Raw genomic sequence first — 16,819 nt, 5'->3', positions numbered from 1 at the left:
TTGATTTGGGTTCCAAAATCTACCAGAGAAAATAACTCCATCAATCATTGGTAGAAAAATATTGGCCTCTGGGCTTGTGTGCCACTCCTGATTCCTGTGTGCGTCATCTCTCACTCAGTGGCCCATAGAAAGCATATAGTTTGTTACATTTGTTTTCTAAATTCTCCCTGCAAAAATCTATTTTTTTTTTTTTGGGGGGTTTCTAAAGTGTTCCTGAAAAAAATAAAAATAAAAAAAAAATAATAGTGTGACATTAATATTAACATTTGTGCTTCAGTGACAGTCCTGCGTGTGGGGCATCTCTCTAATTTGCAGCCACCAAAAAAAGAGTGTGTAACATTGGGCCTGATTTTCGCTGTGGTCTCACCAACCTGTAAAGGGGTAGCTAAATCATACTGAAGTTATAGCTCACCGTGTAAGTTGTGTGACTGCAACAAATAACGTTAGTTTGGTTACGTTTTTAAAACAATGAGGAAGTCTAGTGGAAGAGGTCGTGGCCGGGGGCGTTCATTGTCAGCTGGTAATGAGGGTAGTGGTAGTGGTGGAGCATCAGGTGGTCGTGGGGGAAAAAATATTGCACCTAAGTCTGGAGCTGTGGAGCCAGGTTCGTCGTCCGGCTACACAAGGCCTCGAACGCTCCCTTTTCTGGGATTAGGAAAACCGCTTTTAAAGCCGGAGCAGCAAGAGCAAGTTTTGGCTTATCTTGCTGACTCAGCCTCTAGCTCTTTTGCCTCATCTCGTGAAACTGGTAAAAGTAAAAGCAGCGCGTCGTTAGTGGATGTTCACGGTCAGGGACAAGTCACTTCCTTGTCCTCTTCAGCAAAAACAACAACAGAGAAGAATGCAGCAGGCGACACAACGGGTTACTCCATGGAGCTCTTTACACATACCGTCCCTGGCTTAGAAAGTGAAGCAGTTAACAGTCCATGCCCATTACAAATTGAATCTGACATGGAGTGCACTGACGCACAGCCACAGCCAGACTACTATGCTGGTCCTTTGACTCAGACCACAACATTGCCCTCGCAGGGTGCTGATCAAGAATCAGACCCTGATGAGACTATGTTGCCCCATCACGAACGCTATACCACCGAACGACACGGTGACACAGACGAAGTTGCGCAGGAGGTACAAGAAGAGTTATTAGATGACCCAGTTCTTGACCCCGATTGGCAGCCATTGGGGGAACAGGGTGCAGGCGGCAGCAGTTCTGAAGCAGAGGAGGAGGAGGGGCCGCAGCAGGCATCAACATCGCCACAGGTTCCATCTGCCGGGCCCGTATCTTGCCCAAAACGCGTGGCAAAGCCAAAACCTGGTGGAGGACAGCGTGGCCATCCGGTTAAAGCTCAGTCTGCAATGCCTGAAAAGGTATCCGATGCTAGAAAGAGTGCAGTCTGGCATTTTTTTAAACAACATCCAATTGATCAGCGCAAAGTCATCTGTCAAAAATGTTCTACTTCCTTAAGCAGAGGTCAGAATCTGAAAAGTCTCAATACTAGTTGCATGCATAGACATTTAACCACCATGCATTTGAAAGCTTGGACTAACTACCAAACGTCCCTTAAGGTTGTTGCACCCTCGGCCAATGAAGCTAGTCATCAACGCAACATCCCTTCCGGCAGTGTAGGACCACCATTTAGCGCACCACCTGCTGTATCTGTGCAGGTATCTTTGCCAGGCCAAAGCAGTCAGGGTCAGGGAATCACCAGTTTCGTAGTAGGAAACACTGCATCTAGGGCACCGGCGGCAACAATACCATCTCCCACCGTCTCTCAGTCTGCCATGTCCACCGGCACCCCCGCTAGTTCCACGATCTCCAGCTCTCCAGTCCAGCTCACCCTACATGAGACTATGGTTAGAAAAAGGAAATACTTAGCCTCGCATCCGCGTACACAGGGTTTGAACGCCCACATAGCTAGACTAATCTCGTTAGAGATGATGCCCTACCGGTTAGTTGAAAGCGAAGCTTTCAAAGACCTGATGGACTACGCTGTACCACGCTACGAGCTACCCAGTCGACACTTTTTTTCCAGAAAAGCCATCCCAGCCCTCCACCAGCATGTTAAAGAGCGCATCGTCCATGCACTCAGGCAATCTGTGAGCACAAAGGTGCACCTGACAACAGATGCATGGACCAGTAGGCATGGCCAGGGACGTTACGTGTCCATCACGGCACACTGGGTAAATGTGGTGGATTCAGGGTCCACAGGGGACAGCAAGTTTGGGACAGTTCTGCCTAGCCCACGGTCTAGTAAACAGTTGTCTGTAGCCGTTCGCACCCCCTCCTCCTCCTCCTCCTCGTCCTCCTGCAGAAGCAAGAGCTCGTCCACAGACCGCAGTCGCACAAACACTCCATCCGCACCTGCCACTGTTGCACACCAGGTCTCCCATTATGGGGCAGCTACTGGCATACGTCAGCAGGCTGTATTGGCTATGAAGTGTTTGGGCGACAATAGACACACCGCGGAAGTTCTGTCCGAGTTCTTGCAGCAAGAAACGCAGTCGTGGCTGGGCACTGTAGATCTTGAGGCAGGCAAGGTAGTGAGTGATAACGGAAGGAATTTCATGGCTGCCATCTCCCTTTCCCAACTGAAACACATTCCTTGCCTGGCTCACACCTTAAACCTGGTGGTGCAGTGCTTCCTGAAAAGTTATCCGGGGTTATCCGACCTGCTCCTCAAAGTGCGTGGACTTTGCGCACATATCCGCCGTTCGCCTGTACACTCCAGCCGTATGCAGACCTATCAGCGTTCTTTGAACCTTCCCCAGCATCGCCTAATCATAGACGTTGCAACAAGGTGGAACTCAACACTGCACATGCTTCAGAGACTGTGCGAACAGAGGCGGGCTGTTATGTTTTTGTGGGAGGATACACATACACGGGCAGGCAGTAGGATGGCAGACATGGAGTTGTCAGGTGTGCAGTGGTCGAAGATTCAAGACATGTGTCAAGTCCTTCAGTGTTTTGAGGAATGCACACGGCTGGTTAGTGCAGACAACGCCATAATAAGCATGAGCATCCCCCTAATGCGTCTGCTGATGCAAAGTTTGACGCACATAAAGGATCAGGCGTCTGCACCAGAGGAAGAGGAAAGCCTTGATGACAGTCAGCGATTGTCTGGTCAGGGCAGTGTACATGACGAGGTACCGGGCGAAGAGGAGGTGGAGGATGAGGAGGATGATGGGGATGAGTATATTTTTAATGAGGAAGCTTTCCCGGGGGCACGGGAAATTGGTGGCGTGGCAAGGCCGGGTTCTGGTTTTTTGAGGGACACAAGTGACGTAGATTTGCCTGCAACTGCCCCTCAACCAAGCACAACCGCAGATTTGACAACGGGAACTTTGGCCCACATGGCGGATTATGCCTTGCGTATCCTCAAAAGGGACACACGCATTACAAAAATGATGAACGATGACGATTACTGGTTGGCCTGCCTCCTTGATCCTCGCTATAAAGGCAAATTGCAAAATATTATGCCACATGAGAACTTGGAACTAATATTAGCAACAAAACAATCAACTCTTGTTGACCGTTTGCTTCTGGCATTCCCTGCACACAGCGCCCGTGATCGTTCTCACACGAGCTCCAGGGGCCAGCAGACCAGAGGTGTTAGAGGGGCAGAAATCAGAAGTGGCGTTGGACAGAGGGGTTTTCTGACCAGGTTGTGGAGTGATTTTTCTATGACCGCAGACAGGACAGGTACTGCAGCATCAATTCAAAGTGACAGGAGACAACATTTGTCCAGTATGGTTACAAACTATTTTTCATCCCTTATCGACGTTCTCCCTCAACCGTCATTCCCATTTGATTACTGGGCATCCAAATTAGACACCTGGCCAGAATTGGCAGAATATGCATTGCAGGAGCTTGCTTGCCCGGCAGCTAGTGTCCTATCAGAAAGAGTATTCAGTGCTGCAGGTTCAATACTAACAGAAAAAAGGACTCGTCTGGCTACCCAAAATGTAGATGATCTAACCTTCATTAAAATGAACCACAACTGGATTTCAAAATCTTTTGCCCCACCCTGCCCGGCTGACACCTAGCTTTCCTATGAAAAGGTCTTGCCTGTGGACTATTCTGAATGACTTTTCCAATCTCGTAATTTTCTTCACCTGATTGTCCAGCATACGACATGTTTCCACCTCACGAAATGGCCAAACTCCCCACACGGGGCCGTGCTATCGCCACTTTGCGCTTGGACCCTTGAGAGTGCTGTTTGTCTGAAGAGGTGGGTGTGGCCGCTTTTGGTCGACGGCACTGCCACTGGGTCCCTCATAGTACAATAAAGTGTCTCTGGCGGTGGTGGTGCGCACCCAACGTCAGACACACCGTTGTAATATGAGGGGCCCTGTGCCTGTACCGCCGGCCACAAGACAGTTCCCCCCCCCAGCTCAAACAGTGCTCTACCACTAGCAAAATTATCTCTCACAGCTTCACCAATGTGTAGTCTAGCCGCTGACATCCTTCAATGCCTGGCACTGACAATACCATTGTTTTGACATTTTTGTTATGTTAGGCCTTCGAAGCCTGTCTGCGGTCCCTTCTTTCTACAACTACTACACTGACCAGGCCACTGCTGGCCGTGTTACCCTGGAACCAATTTAAAAGTGCCTACAGTCAGCCCAATTTTGTTATGTTAGGCCTTCGAAGACTGTCTGCCGTCACTCCTTCCACTAGACTTCCACTGACCATACACTGCTGCCCATGTACCCCTGGAACCAATTTAAAGTGCCTACAGCCAGCCCAATTTTGTTATGTTAGGCCTTCGAAGCCTGTCTGCGGTCACTCCTTCCACTAGACTTCCACTGACCAGACCACTGCTGCCCGTGTACCCCTGGAACCAATTTAAAAGTGCCTACAGCCAGCCCAAGTTTGTTATGTTAGGCCTTGGAAGCCTGTCTGCGGTCACTCCTTCCACTAGACTTCCACTGACCAGACCACTGCTGCCCGTGTACCCCTGGAACCAATTTAAAAGTGCCTACAGCCAGCCCAAGTTTGTTATGTTAGGCCTTGGAAGCCTGTCTGCGGTCACTCCTTCCACTAGACTTCCACTGACCAGACCACTGCTGCCCGTGTACCCCTGGAACCAATTTAAAAGTGCCTACAGCCAGCCCAAGTTTGTTATGTTAGGCCTTGGAAGCCTGTCTGCGGTCACTCCTTCCACTAGACTTCCACTGACCAGACCACTGCTGCCCGTGTACCCCTGGAACCAATTTAAAAGTGCCTACAGCCAGCCCAAGTTTGTTATGTTAGGCCTTGGAAGCCTGTCTGCGGTCACTCCTTCCACTAGACTTCCACTGACCAGACCACTGCTGCCCGTGTACCCCTGGAACCAATTTAAAAGTGCCTACAGCCAGCCCAAGTTTGTTATGTTAGGCCTTCTAAGCCTGTCTGCGGTCCATTCTTTCAACTACTACTACACTGACCAGGTCACTGCTGCCCGTGTACCCCTGGAACCAATTTAAAATTGCCTACAGCCAGCCCAATTTTTTTATTTTAGGCCTTCGATGCCTGTCTGCGGTCCATTCTTTCAACTACTACTACACTGACCAGGTCACTGCTGTCCGTGTACCCCTGGAACCAATTTAAAATTGCCTACAGCCATGTGTTATTATTTTAGGCCTTCGATGCCTGTCTGCGGTCACTCCTTCCACTAGGCCTCCACTGACCACACCACTGCTGTCCGTGTACCCCTGGAACCAATTTAAAATTGCCTACAGCCAGCCCAATTTTTTTATTTTAGGCCTTCGATGCCTGTCTGCGGTCCATTCTTTCAACTACTACTACACTGACCAGGTCACTGCTGTCCGTGTACCCCTGTAACCAATTTAAAATTGCCTACAGCCATGTGTTATTATTTTAGGCATTCGATGCCTGTCTGCGGTCCATTCTTTCAACTACTACTACACTGACCAGGTCACTGCTGTCCGTGTACCCCTGTAACCAATTTAAAATTGCCTACAGCCATGTGTTATTATTTTAGGCCTTCGATGCCTGTCTGCGGTCACTCCTTCCACTAGGCCTCCACTGACCACACCACTGCTGTCCGTGTACCCCTGGAACCAATTTAAAATTGCCTACAGCCAGCCCAATTTTTTTATTTTAGGCCTTCGATGCCTGTCTGCGGTCCATTCTTTCAACTACTACTACACTGACCAGGTCACTGCTGTCCGTGTACCCCTGGAACCAATTTAAAATTGCCTACAGCCATGTGTTATTATTTTAGGCCTTCGATGCCTGTCTGCGGTCACTCCTTCCACTAGGCCTCCACTGACCACACCACTGCTGTCCGTGTACCCCTGGAACCAATTTAAAATTGCCTACAGCCATGTGTTATTATTTTAGGCCTTCGATGCCTGTCTGCGGTCACTCCTTCCACTAGGCCTCCACTGACCACACCACTGCTGCCCGTGTACCCCTGGAACCAATTTAAAATTGCCTACAGCCAGCCCAATTTTTTTATTTTAGGCCTTCGATGCCTGTCTGCGGTCCATTCTTTCAACTACTACTACACTGACCAGGTCACTGCTGTCCGTGTACCCCTGGAACCAATTTAAAATTGCCTACAGCCATGTGTTATTATTTTAGGCCTTCGATGCCTGTCTGCGGTCACTCCTTCCACTAGGCCTCCACTGACCACACCACTGCTGTCCGTGTACCCCTGGAACCAATTTAAAATTGCCTACAGCCATGTGTTATTATTTTAGGCCTTCGATGCCTGTCTGCGGTCACTCCTTCCACTAGGCCTCCACTGACCACACCACTGCTGTCCGTGTACCCCTGGAACCAATTTAAAATTGCCTACAGCCAGCCCAATTTTTTTATTTTAGGCCTTCGATGCCTGTCTGCGGTCCATTCTTTCAACTACTACTACACTGACCAGGTCACTGCTGTCCGTGTACCCCTGTAACCAATTTAAAATTGCCTACAGCCATGTGTTATTATTTTAGGCATTCGATGCCTGTCTGCGGTCCATTTTTTCAACTACTACTACACTGACCAGGTCACTGCTGCCCGTGTACCCCTGGAACCAATTTAAAATTGCCTACAGCCATGTGTTATTATTTTAGGCCTTCGATGCCTGTCTGCGGTCACTCCTTCCACTAGGCCTCCACTGACCACACCACTGCTGCCCGTGTACCCCTGGAACCAATTTAAAATTGCCTACAGCCAGCCCAATTTTTTTATTTTAGGCCTTCGATGCCTGTCTGCGGTCCATTCTTTCAACTACTACTACACTGACCAGGTCACTGCTGCCCGTGTACCCCTGGAACCAATTTAAAATTGCCTACAGCCATGTGTTATTATTTTAGGCCTTCGATGCCTGTCTGCGGTCACTCCTTCCACTAGGCCTCCACTGACCACACCACTGCTGTCCGTGTACCCCTGGAACCAATTTAAAATTGCCTACAGCCATGTGTTATTATTTTAGGCCTTCGATGCCTGTCTGCGGTCCATTCTTTCAACTACTACTACACTGACCAGGGCACTGCTGGCCGTGTACCCCTGGAACCAACATCAGAAAATATAAAAATAAGTATTTTGCTTATAAAAAAGAAAATACTGGTGAGATATCAAATGCAGACATTTTAACATTAAAAACAAACACACAACTCTAATCTGGTACAGTACTAAAAATGGCCACCAGCTACAATTACTTTCTCCTGCAAGTAGTTAACTGAAAGTTTTTTTAAATTGAAAACACACATATGGCATCCACCGAGTGTTGTCCTGTCGCGTCTTCTTTATATTATTGCCGAGAAGATGCAAAATAATGAAAATAATAAAATCATTAATTACCAAAATAATAGAGAAAGTCAACACCACATTGCAAATAAACATTCATTCCAAATAAAGAAGCAGGGCGCGTCCGAGGGTGAGTATATACCTAATAAGAATATAATCACCCTCGGACGCGCAATGCTTATTTCCAACAGCCTTCCTTCCTAAGAATCAGCCCTTCCGTCGTGTAGAGAGACGTTGTGTTACACTCCAAGGTGTTCCCCAGGTTGCCTTTCCTGAGCTTCGATCTTCCGGCTCTCGTTTAGTAGTTCTTGGAAACTACTCTGCATTAGGCCTTCAAATTGGGTATGGGGTGTAGAGAGATGGTGTGTTCCACTCCAAGGTGTTCCCCAGGTTGCCTTTCCTGAGCTTCGATCTTCCGGCTCTCGTTTAGTAGTTGTTGGAAACTACGCTGCATTAGGCCTTCAAATTGGGTATGGGGTGTAGCGAGAGGGTGTGTTACACTCCAAGGTGTTCCCCAGGTTGCCTTTCCTGAGCTTCGATCTTCCGGCTCTCGTTTAGTAGTTCTTGGAAACTACACTGCATTAGGCCTTCAAATTGGGTATGGGGTGTAGAGAGAGGGTGTGTTACACTCCAAGGTGTTCCCCAGGTTGCCTTTCCTGAGCTTCGATATTCCGGCTCTCGTTTAGTAGTTGTCGGAAACTACGCTGCATTAGGCCTACAAATTGGGTATGGGGCGTAGAGAGAGGGTGTGTTACACTCCAAGGTGTTCCCCAGGTTGCCTTTCCTGAGCTTCGATATTCCGGCTCTCGTTTAGTAGTTGTCGGAAACTACGCTGCATTAGGCCTACAAATTGGGTATGGGGTGTAGAGAGAGGGTGTGTTACACTCCAAGGTGTTCCCCAGGTTGCCTTTCCTGAGCTTCGATCTTCATGCTCTCGTTTAGTAGTTGTCGGAAACTACGCTGCATTAGGCCTACAAATTGGGTATGGGGTGTAGAGAGAGGGTTTGTTACACTCCAAGGTGTTCCCCAGGTTGCCTTTCCTGAGCTTCGATCTTCCGGCTCTCGTTTAGTAGTTGTTGGAAACTACGCTGCATTAGGCCTTCAAATTGGGTATGGGGTGTAGCGAGAGGGTGTGTTACACTCCAAGGTGTTCCCCAGGTTGCCTTTCCTGAGCTTCGATCTTCCGGCTCTCGTTTAGTAGTTCTTGGAAACTACACTGCATTAGGCCTTCAAATTGGGTATGGGGTGTAGAGAGAGGGTGTGTTACACTCTAAGGTGTTCCCCAGGTTTCCTTGCCATTGCTTCGGTCTTCCGACTCTCGTTTAGTAGTTGTAGAAAAGTACACTGCATTAGGCCATACAAAATGGGTATGGGGTGGAGAGAGATGGTGTGTTACACTCCAAGGTGTTCCCCAGGTTGCCTTTCCTGAGCTTCTATCTTCAGGCTCTCATTAAATTGTGGTTAAATGGAACAACTGCATTTGGCGTACTAGTTGGTTTGGGGCCTACTATCGGTGTCTGCCACTCCTTGCTGTTCTCCTCCACTGAACAAAGCTGTGCCGCCTGTTTACTACGGTTGCCAATTTTGAACTGCATTTCGACTACTTACTGATTTGGCCCTACTCTCTGTGTCAGCCTCTCATTCCAGTTGTCCTCCACTGCAATGCCCCCTGGTTATTCCTGTGTTACCAATTTTGAACTGCATTTAGCCCACTTTCTTCTTTGGGCCTATATCTGTGTTTCCACTTCATCGTGCCCATTGCCCAGCCAGTGATAGATGAGTCTGCTGGTACATTGACCCATAACGCAACATTCCCCGTGCACGCTACACAACAACATTGTGACCCTGCTGAAAGTCAGGTTGCTCTTCCCGCATACCATACCACCTTACACGGGGACAAAGAGGAAGGTGCAGATGAAAGTGCAGGTTCCTTCATCAGGTGGGGGGAGGAATACTAGTTGGCGACGTCACTGGCACAGGGCCTCTCATAGTACGCAAAAGTGTTGCTGCCGGTGGGAGGCGCCCCCGCCGTGCAAACACACCGCTGTACTTTGAGGGGCCCTGTGCCAGTGCCAATGCCAACGAGTGGGCCCCCCCTGCTTGCTCAGGTTCACAGCACTTGCAAAGTTGAAATACTTACCTCTCCCTGCTCCACTGCCGTGACGTGGTCCAGATTTCCTGGGCCCACTAATTACTTGAACCAGCCCTACCCCCCACAACTTTAGCCAAATGACCCCCAATTTCAAATGCCTTCCAATTATTATAAGGTAAATTACGCTTGACAAGCTTCATTAAGAAGAATGGATGGTTTTGACATTAAAATGGCCACTCTAGGTGTTTTCCTGGCCCCCACTCACTGCCGACTATGCTGCCCCATTGACTTGCATTGGGTTTCGTGTTTCGGTCGATCCCGACTTTACGTCATAATCGGCTGATTTCACTCGACCCGACTTTGGACATAGTCGGGTTTCGCAAAACCCGGCTCGACTCTAAAAAGGTCAAGGTCGCTCAACTCTAGTTGCCACCTTTTGCTTTGATGACTGCTTTGCACACCATTGGCATTCTCTTGATGAGCTTCAAGAGGTAGTCACCGGGAATGGTCTGCCAACAATCTTGAAGGAGTTCCCATAGATGCTTAGCACTTGTTGGCCCTTTTGCCTTCACTCTGCGTTCAGTGTGAATTTACAATTTTCATTGTCATGAAAATACAGAAAAATCTTTAAATGAGAAGGTGTGTCCAAACTTTTGGTCTATACTTTATATATATCCGCAGCCAGGACTGGTAATGTATACCCCCCTCACTGGGAGCATCTTAATAACTCGTACCTATAAGAGAAGCCCTTGGTGCAGTTCCCTGACTGACGTGGGGCAAGTGGTAGTGCCAGAGAGCCAATCCCTGCTGGGTTCTTCTCTCCCCTCCCCAGTGGTGAGTGAAGTCAACACACCCCTTCCCCTGTGCGATCCGTCAGTGTCATTCAAGGTAAAACTTGTCCCACAAAAAAACAAGCACTGACACGACCATATTGATGAAAAAACTAAAAAAGTTATGACTCTGGGAAGAAGGGGGTGTGAAACATTAAAAAATGGTAAATGGCACAGTGGTGAAGGGGTTAAAAATGTGTGTAGATACAGTCCTTCAAATATCAACAATATCAAGAAATGAATGGCTATGTCCAATGATTCAAAATATCTAAAAAAAATGGCTCATAAAAGCAGCACCTGATAGTGTTACAAGTAGCGTTGAGCGATACCTTCTGATATCCAGAAGTATCGGTATCGAATTGGATTGGCCAATAAATATCGGATATCGCCGATACCGATACACGATACCAATGCAGTTCAATGGGACTCAAATATCAGAATGTAAATAAGCCCTTTCTGTCCTTCTACATCCTGTTCCGGAGGGGGGAAGAGTGTGGGTGGTGCGCGGGCAGACACTGTGCATGTCTGTGTGTGTGGGCGGGGTCTGTGCGGGCCTGCCGGGATCTGTACGGGCCACTCGGGGGTCTGTGTGTGCCTGCCAGGGGTCTGTGTGAGCCTGCCAGGGCTCTGTGCGGCATGCCGGGGCTCTGTGCGGTGTGCCATGGGGGTTGTGGCGTGCCAGGGCTCTGTGTGGCGTGACGGGGCTCTGTGCGGGGTGTCGGGGCTCTGTGCGTGTGTGCAGGTATCGTCCGATGGGACTACAGGTCCCATCAGACGATGCCTACTACAGTGACAGTGATTGACACGTTATCCAATGATGGAACAGTAGTAGTCCCATCATCCGGCTAATGTGTTGAATGAAAAAAAAAACATACATACTACATACATACTATATAAATACTACATACAGTACATTCATACATTACATACAATACATTCATACATTACATACAGTACATACATACAGACATACAGTACATTAAACATAGAGTTCATACTCACCATTACTTGTCACTTTGTTCCCCCAAGCCAGTGTCATCTGTAAAAAAATATGAACATAACAAACAACCAATATACTCCCTGTCTGCAGAAATCCACAAGTGTCCCATGACGATCTCCTGTGGAAAACGGCAGCATCAGCTGATGCGACCGCTCTCCAGGGGCTCCAGGAACACAATGACTGACGGGAGGAAGTTATCCATCTGCACTGTACTCCTCCGCCGCTGTAAAAAAATAGTCCCTTGTCTCATTTTAGGCATTGCTGTGTGAAAAATTTTCCCACGCAGCAATTGCCATAAAGTGAGACTTTGAACTATAGTAACCTCAGTGATGCACTGGAAGTAGTAGTAAGAGCACCCCCCTCTCATCAAAACGTCCACTTCTGGTTTTTGACAGGTGCCCTGCCCCTTTTTGACACCTTCTAGCCCTAACCCTGCCTCACTTCCGGTCTTAACCCCTCCCCTCTCCTCCCCATTCACCGCCCACTCTCCGCCCATCTGTGTGTCACTATCTGTGACGTCAATTCCATGCCCGCCCCGGAAGCTGCCCTGAGTGTGTCAGAACCTGTTACGTCAGCTCCGTGCCCGCCCCGGAAGCCGCCCTGTTCAGCCTCTGTTACGTCCCCATGACCACCCATTCGCTGCCCATCTTGTGGGCTTATGTGGCATTCGAGATAGGTGGAGCGGCCAAGTCCGCCCCACTTCCTGTCTAAACCACTCCAGCATGTAAGATTGGGCTTATGTGGTAGTTCCTGATAGGTTGGGGAGACCAAGTCCTCCCCACATCCTGTCTAGACCTCTCCAGTGTATAAGATAGGGCTTATGTGTCGTTCCTTGATTGGTGGTGAGATCAACATGTCTTGACTTGTTTTGTGTGAGAAGCCAGTCCCAGGATCCCAAGGGTTAATGACAGGGTGTGTAGGAAAACTTGTCAAGACGTGTTTTGTGAGAGAAGTCTCAGGATTCCAAGGTTCATAATAATGACGTAATAAAAACAGTGTTTAAAATAATAAAATACATTTATTGTAGCATCACGTAGAGGTATACACAAATCAAGAAATGAAAAAGGCGCAAATCTAAAAATACAGCGCTATACACACAATCCTATACGTTCCAATACAGGCATTTCAAAGCTAACATTGACAGAAATGAAAAAGGGACTTTGTGTTACTGGAGTTGTTCAACCAGTTTTTAGCCAGAAGCCGTTAAACAAGATTTTCAACACAGCAAAATAGCCTGAATGACTTATTGATCAAGAAATAATTAGATCTAAGCAATGTATAGTACGCATTACAAAAAATGAAATAACAGTATAAAAACACTTTAGTAATATAACAGAAACAGAGCAAGATCATGTTGCGCAGGGCGGTTTGCAAGCCTGATTACAGCCGCATAATGGCGTATGTAAAATTGTGATAGAGTTAGAAAGATGTTGTACAAAAGAGGCAACTAGACGATCATTACGTTTTAAATCATTTGTAAACTTTTTCAGTACTCTCTTCAACGTCATTCCCGCAGCGACGTGATACAACACGTAAATACAAAACTGACCGCAAAAACTTGACATAGAGTCTTGCAGCTGGCGGTTCTGATAACAATACGACGATGTGTTTCTTCTTAAAAATTGTATAATCATCTTTGGAAATACAGCGGCGTCAGGTTGTAACCCGTAACTGTCAAAAAATAAGGATTTGTTCCTGCATAAAATAATAAGTAGCCAATGCGTACCGGGTTCTTCCGAAGAATCTGTGTTGACGATATAGGCGCTAGGTCTATGCCGGATAATGCGGCGCGGTAAGAGGTCGCATGGAAATACGCCAGCAAACATACTCCAAGTAACGGAATTTTATTGCAAAAGGCACGTCAGTTACACGGTATTCATTATAGGCGAAGGTCGCGGCGGAGACACGAAAGTTTAATTAAAGTCGTATAGGACTTCTCGACGATGGTTAATCTCTAGTACGGTGGTGTTGACCGCATAAACGATCATATTCACCATGTGGGGTGTGGCATCCGCAAAATGAATTTCGGCCCGTAGGTTGCCCGTTTTAATGAGCGAAAAGTGAGCGCTCGGCTCCTGATCCGGCGACAAATCGAACGCGAAGAATGTGTAGCCACTCATAAAATCGTCACGGTCTACGCTTAATCCGACGTCTGCTTTTTGTTTTCCTGAGACGTGAACGAGCGCCATATATTCCCTCACAGCATGCTCAGCATCAAAATTAGGGTGAAATGGCTTGGCGGGATCTGCTGCCCGTCCAAATACAGAGCCGCGTGATTGATCCGATAGTGGTGAAAAAAGAGGATTTTTCTGATAACTGCCGCTGAAGGCATCGTTGTACACAAAGCATAGAATCACCGTTTTTGGTATCTGTCCCAGAAAAAGATTTTCATGATTACTATTTCGCATTCCTCCGGGGATGCTATAGACTTTCAAACAGGCTCTGTCTAGAGCGTATTTAGCGGGGCTTGATAGAAGCACTTGGCTGTGACCAATCCTGACGGCGGGAGAGACTTGTACTCTTTTTACATAGAGGGCCGCGTTCACGATCTGAACCTTAAACTGTTCCTGTTCGACGGCCATAAGGCAAAACGCATCCTTATTTCTTGATAACTTGATCTTAAGATCTAGTCCGTTCAAAATGAGTTTCGGTTGATTAAAAATGTCACCGAAGATCGGTCCCACGAGTTCCACAGGCCTTGAGAGACGGGTGGCGTGGGCTCTGCATGCGAACCCTTGATTTTGATTATCGCCGTCGAGTACGGTGCTCTGATGATGTCCGGCCGAATCTTTATAGAATAACCCCGCTGTAAATTGCGATCTCAACGCTTGCAGGCTGTAGTTTAAAAGCGTTTCAATGTAGGCGCGGTAACTATAAAGGTTATCGGATTGTGAAATCAAACGGTCTCCCAGAGTAATGTCCACTTGATTGAGAAGTGTGGCTATGGGGTAAATGATAAGGCCCACACGCGTGCCGGGCGTGAGAGCCACACCATCCTGTTTCTGGATACGGCACTGGACGTTCAAGAGTGTATTATTCAAATCGTAATAATATTCCCCGCTTCCCGATATGAAAAATTCTAGGGGTGCGTTATCGGCTAGAGCGGCTATCGGTTGCACCTCGACAAAAAATGATTTTTCGATGCTTGTCTGCGTGGGTGGCACGGTAAAGATATCCAGTTCGCTTTTAGCGCACTCTATTGACGTGTCGCGAATAAATGCCATGATTGGTTATTAGAAGATGTCGCTCGTGAGGCATCTTGCGGGTTTCTGACGAAAACGCGATTTACGTCGTGTGGTGTTATTCATGAGGAGCGGCGAGATTCGCGATGAGCGGCGTCTTTTCGCTCACGGTAAAGTGTTTCGTTCTCTTTTTCTTTTATGCGGTTTTGTGGCTACGTAGATTAGACCGTCGCCAGAGGCGTAGCTAGAGCTTTTGCCGCCCGGGGCTGATCCCGAGTTTGGCGCCCCCCCCCCCCCCAGCTCAATACACACAAAGGTTACCAAAAATGGTTTTCCTGTTTTGTAGAACTTAAACTGGGCCTAATGGTGTCACCCCCACATGCCACACCTGTGACTTAATACCACCACACCATGACCAGGCCACATAGTGACCGAATAATACTACATACAAGGGACAAATACCACCGCACCATTTCCAGACCACATATTACCACCACATAGTGACTGAATACTACAATACTGATCAGTAATAAAAAAAAAACCACAATACTATCACCATAAGTGCCAGTATTCACAGGAGACCTGTACTTAGTATGCAGTGTCTGTGTAGAGGTAATACAGAGATCACTGGTGACATTATACACAGGACCTCTATATAGTATACAGTGTATAGTGTCAGTGTATAGGTAACACTGACTCACCAGTGACGTCTCTAGGTGAAGTCCTTCATCTTTCATCCAGCACAGACCGCCATCATTCCTTCCAGCCAGGACTCGTTTCTGCAGGAAATAACACAGTTATCTTCGAGCTCCGCTTGCAGAACACATTACTTAATTTTTCACAACTTCTACATTACACCACATGAAGAAAAAAAGGTGATATAGTGTCACTCTGCACAGTAACAGGACCGCCCCCCCATTTAAAACAGTATACTCAAAAAATAAAATAAATACATCACTGCAGTAATAATATCCCTTAATTATCCCCTATGGTAATAATATTCCCCACCCTGGCCCCGTTTATCTCATTCCTGGCTCCAGCCATATGTTGTCGTATCCTGCCCTCATGAGTATCCATTCTACCCCATATGATCTCTCCATCCTGCCCCACCAGCCTCCATCGTATCCGTCCTACCCCATGATCCAATCCTGCCCCGTGTCTCCAATCATGCCCCGTATCTACATTCTGCCCATGCCTCAAGTCCTGCCCCCAGTGTGTCCAGCATATTACCCCCATGTTGTCCAGCAATCTGCCCCAGTGTGTCCAGCATATTACCCCCATGTTGTCCAGCAATCTGCCCCAGTGTGTCCAGCATATTACCCCCAGTGTGTCCAGCAATCTGCCCCAGTATGTCCAGCATATTACCCCCAGTGTGTCCAGCAATCTGCCCTCAGTGTGTCCAGCAATCTGCCCCAGTGTCCAGCCTTTCCCCAGTGTGTCCAGCAGTCTGCCCCAGTGTGTCCAGCATATTACCCCCAGTGTCCAGCATTGCCCCAGTGTGTCCAGTATATTACCCCCAGTGTGTCCAGCAATCTGCCCCAGTGTCCAGCATTGCCCCAGTGTGTCCAGAAGTCTGCCCCAGGGTCTCCAGCATTGCCTCAATGTGTCCAGAAATCTGCCCCAGGGTCTCCAGTATTGCCCCAGTGTGTCCAGCAATCTGCCCCAGGGTCTCCAGTATTGCCCCAGTGTGTCCAGCAATCTGCCCCATGGTCTCCTGTATTGCCCCAGTGTGTCCAGCATTCTGCCCCATGGTCTCCAGTATTGCCCCGGTGTGTCCAGCAATCTGCCCCATGGTCTCCAGTATTGCCCCAGTATGTCCAGAAGTCTGCCCCAGGGTCTCCAGCATTGCCTCAATGTGTCCTGAAATCTGCCCCATGGTCTCCAGTATTCAGTGTGTCCAGCATTCTGCCCCATAGTCTCCTGTACTGCCCCAGTGTGTCCAGCATTCTGCCCCATGGTCTCCAGTAT

General features: G+C 48.0%; 1 protein-coding gene across 1 annotated transcript; it reads right to left on the bottom strand.

Moving 5' to 3' along the window:
• Window positions 1–13,582: 13,582 nt before the first annotated feature.
• LOC138674516 (uncharacterized protein F54H12.2-like) lies at window positions 13,583–14,893 on the bottom strand. Its single transcript, XM_069762343.1, has one exon. It carries the CDS (start codon window positions 14,891–14,893, stop codon window positions 13,583–13,585), a length of 1,311 nt encoding a protein of 436 aa, XP_069618444.1.
• Window positions 14,894–16,819: the final 1,926 nt, after the last annotated feature.

This window comes from Ranitomeya imitator, chromosome 4, assembly GCF_032444005.1.
Source record: "Ranitomeya imitator isolate aRanImi1 chromosome 4, aRanImi1.pri, whole genome shotgun sequence".
Classification (NCBI taxonomy): Eukaryota; Metazoa; Chordata; class Amphibia; order Anura; family Dendrobatidae; genus Ranitomeya; species Ranitomeya imitator.
Note: the sequence above shows the minus strand (reverse complement) of the source record. Positions and strands in the feature narration are given on the sequence as shown.

Excerpts from the sequence above, each read along its gene's own strand:
- LOC138674516 (XM_069762343.1), bottom strand. The coding sequence starts at position 14,893 with ATGGCATTTATTCGCGACACGTCAATAGAGTGCGCTAAAAGCGAACTG.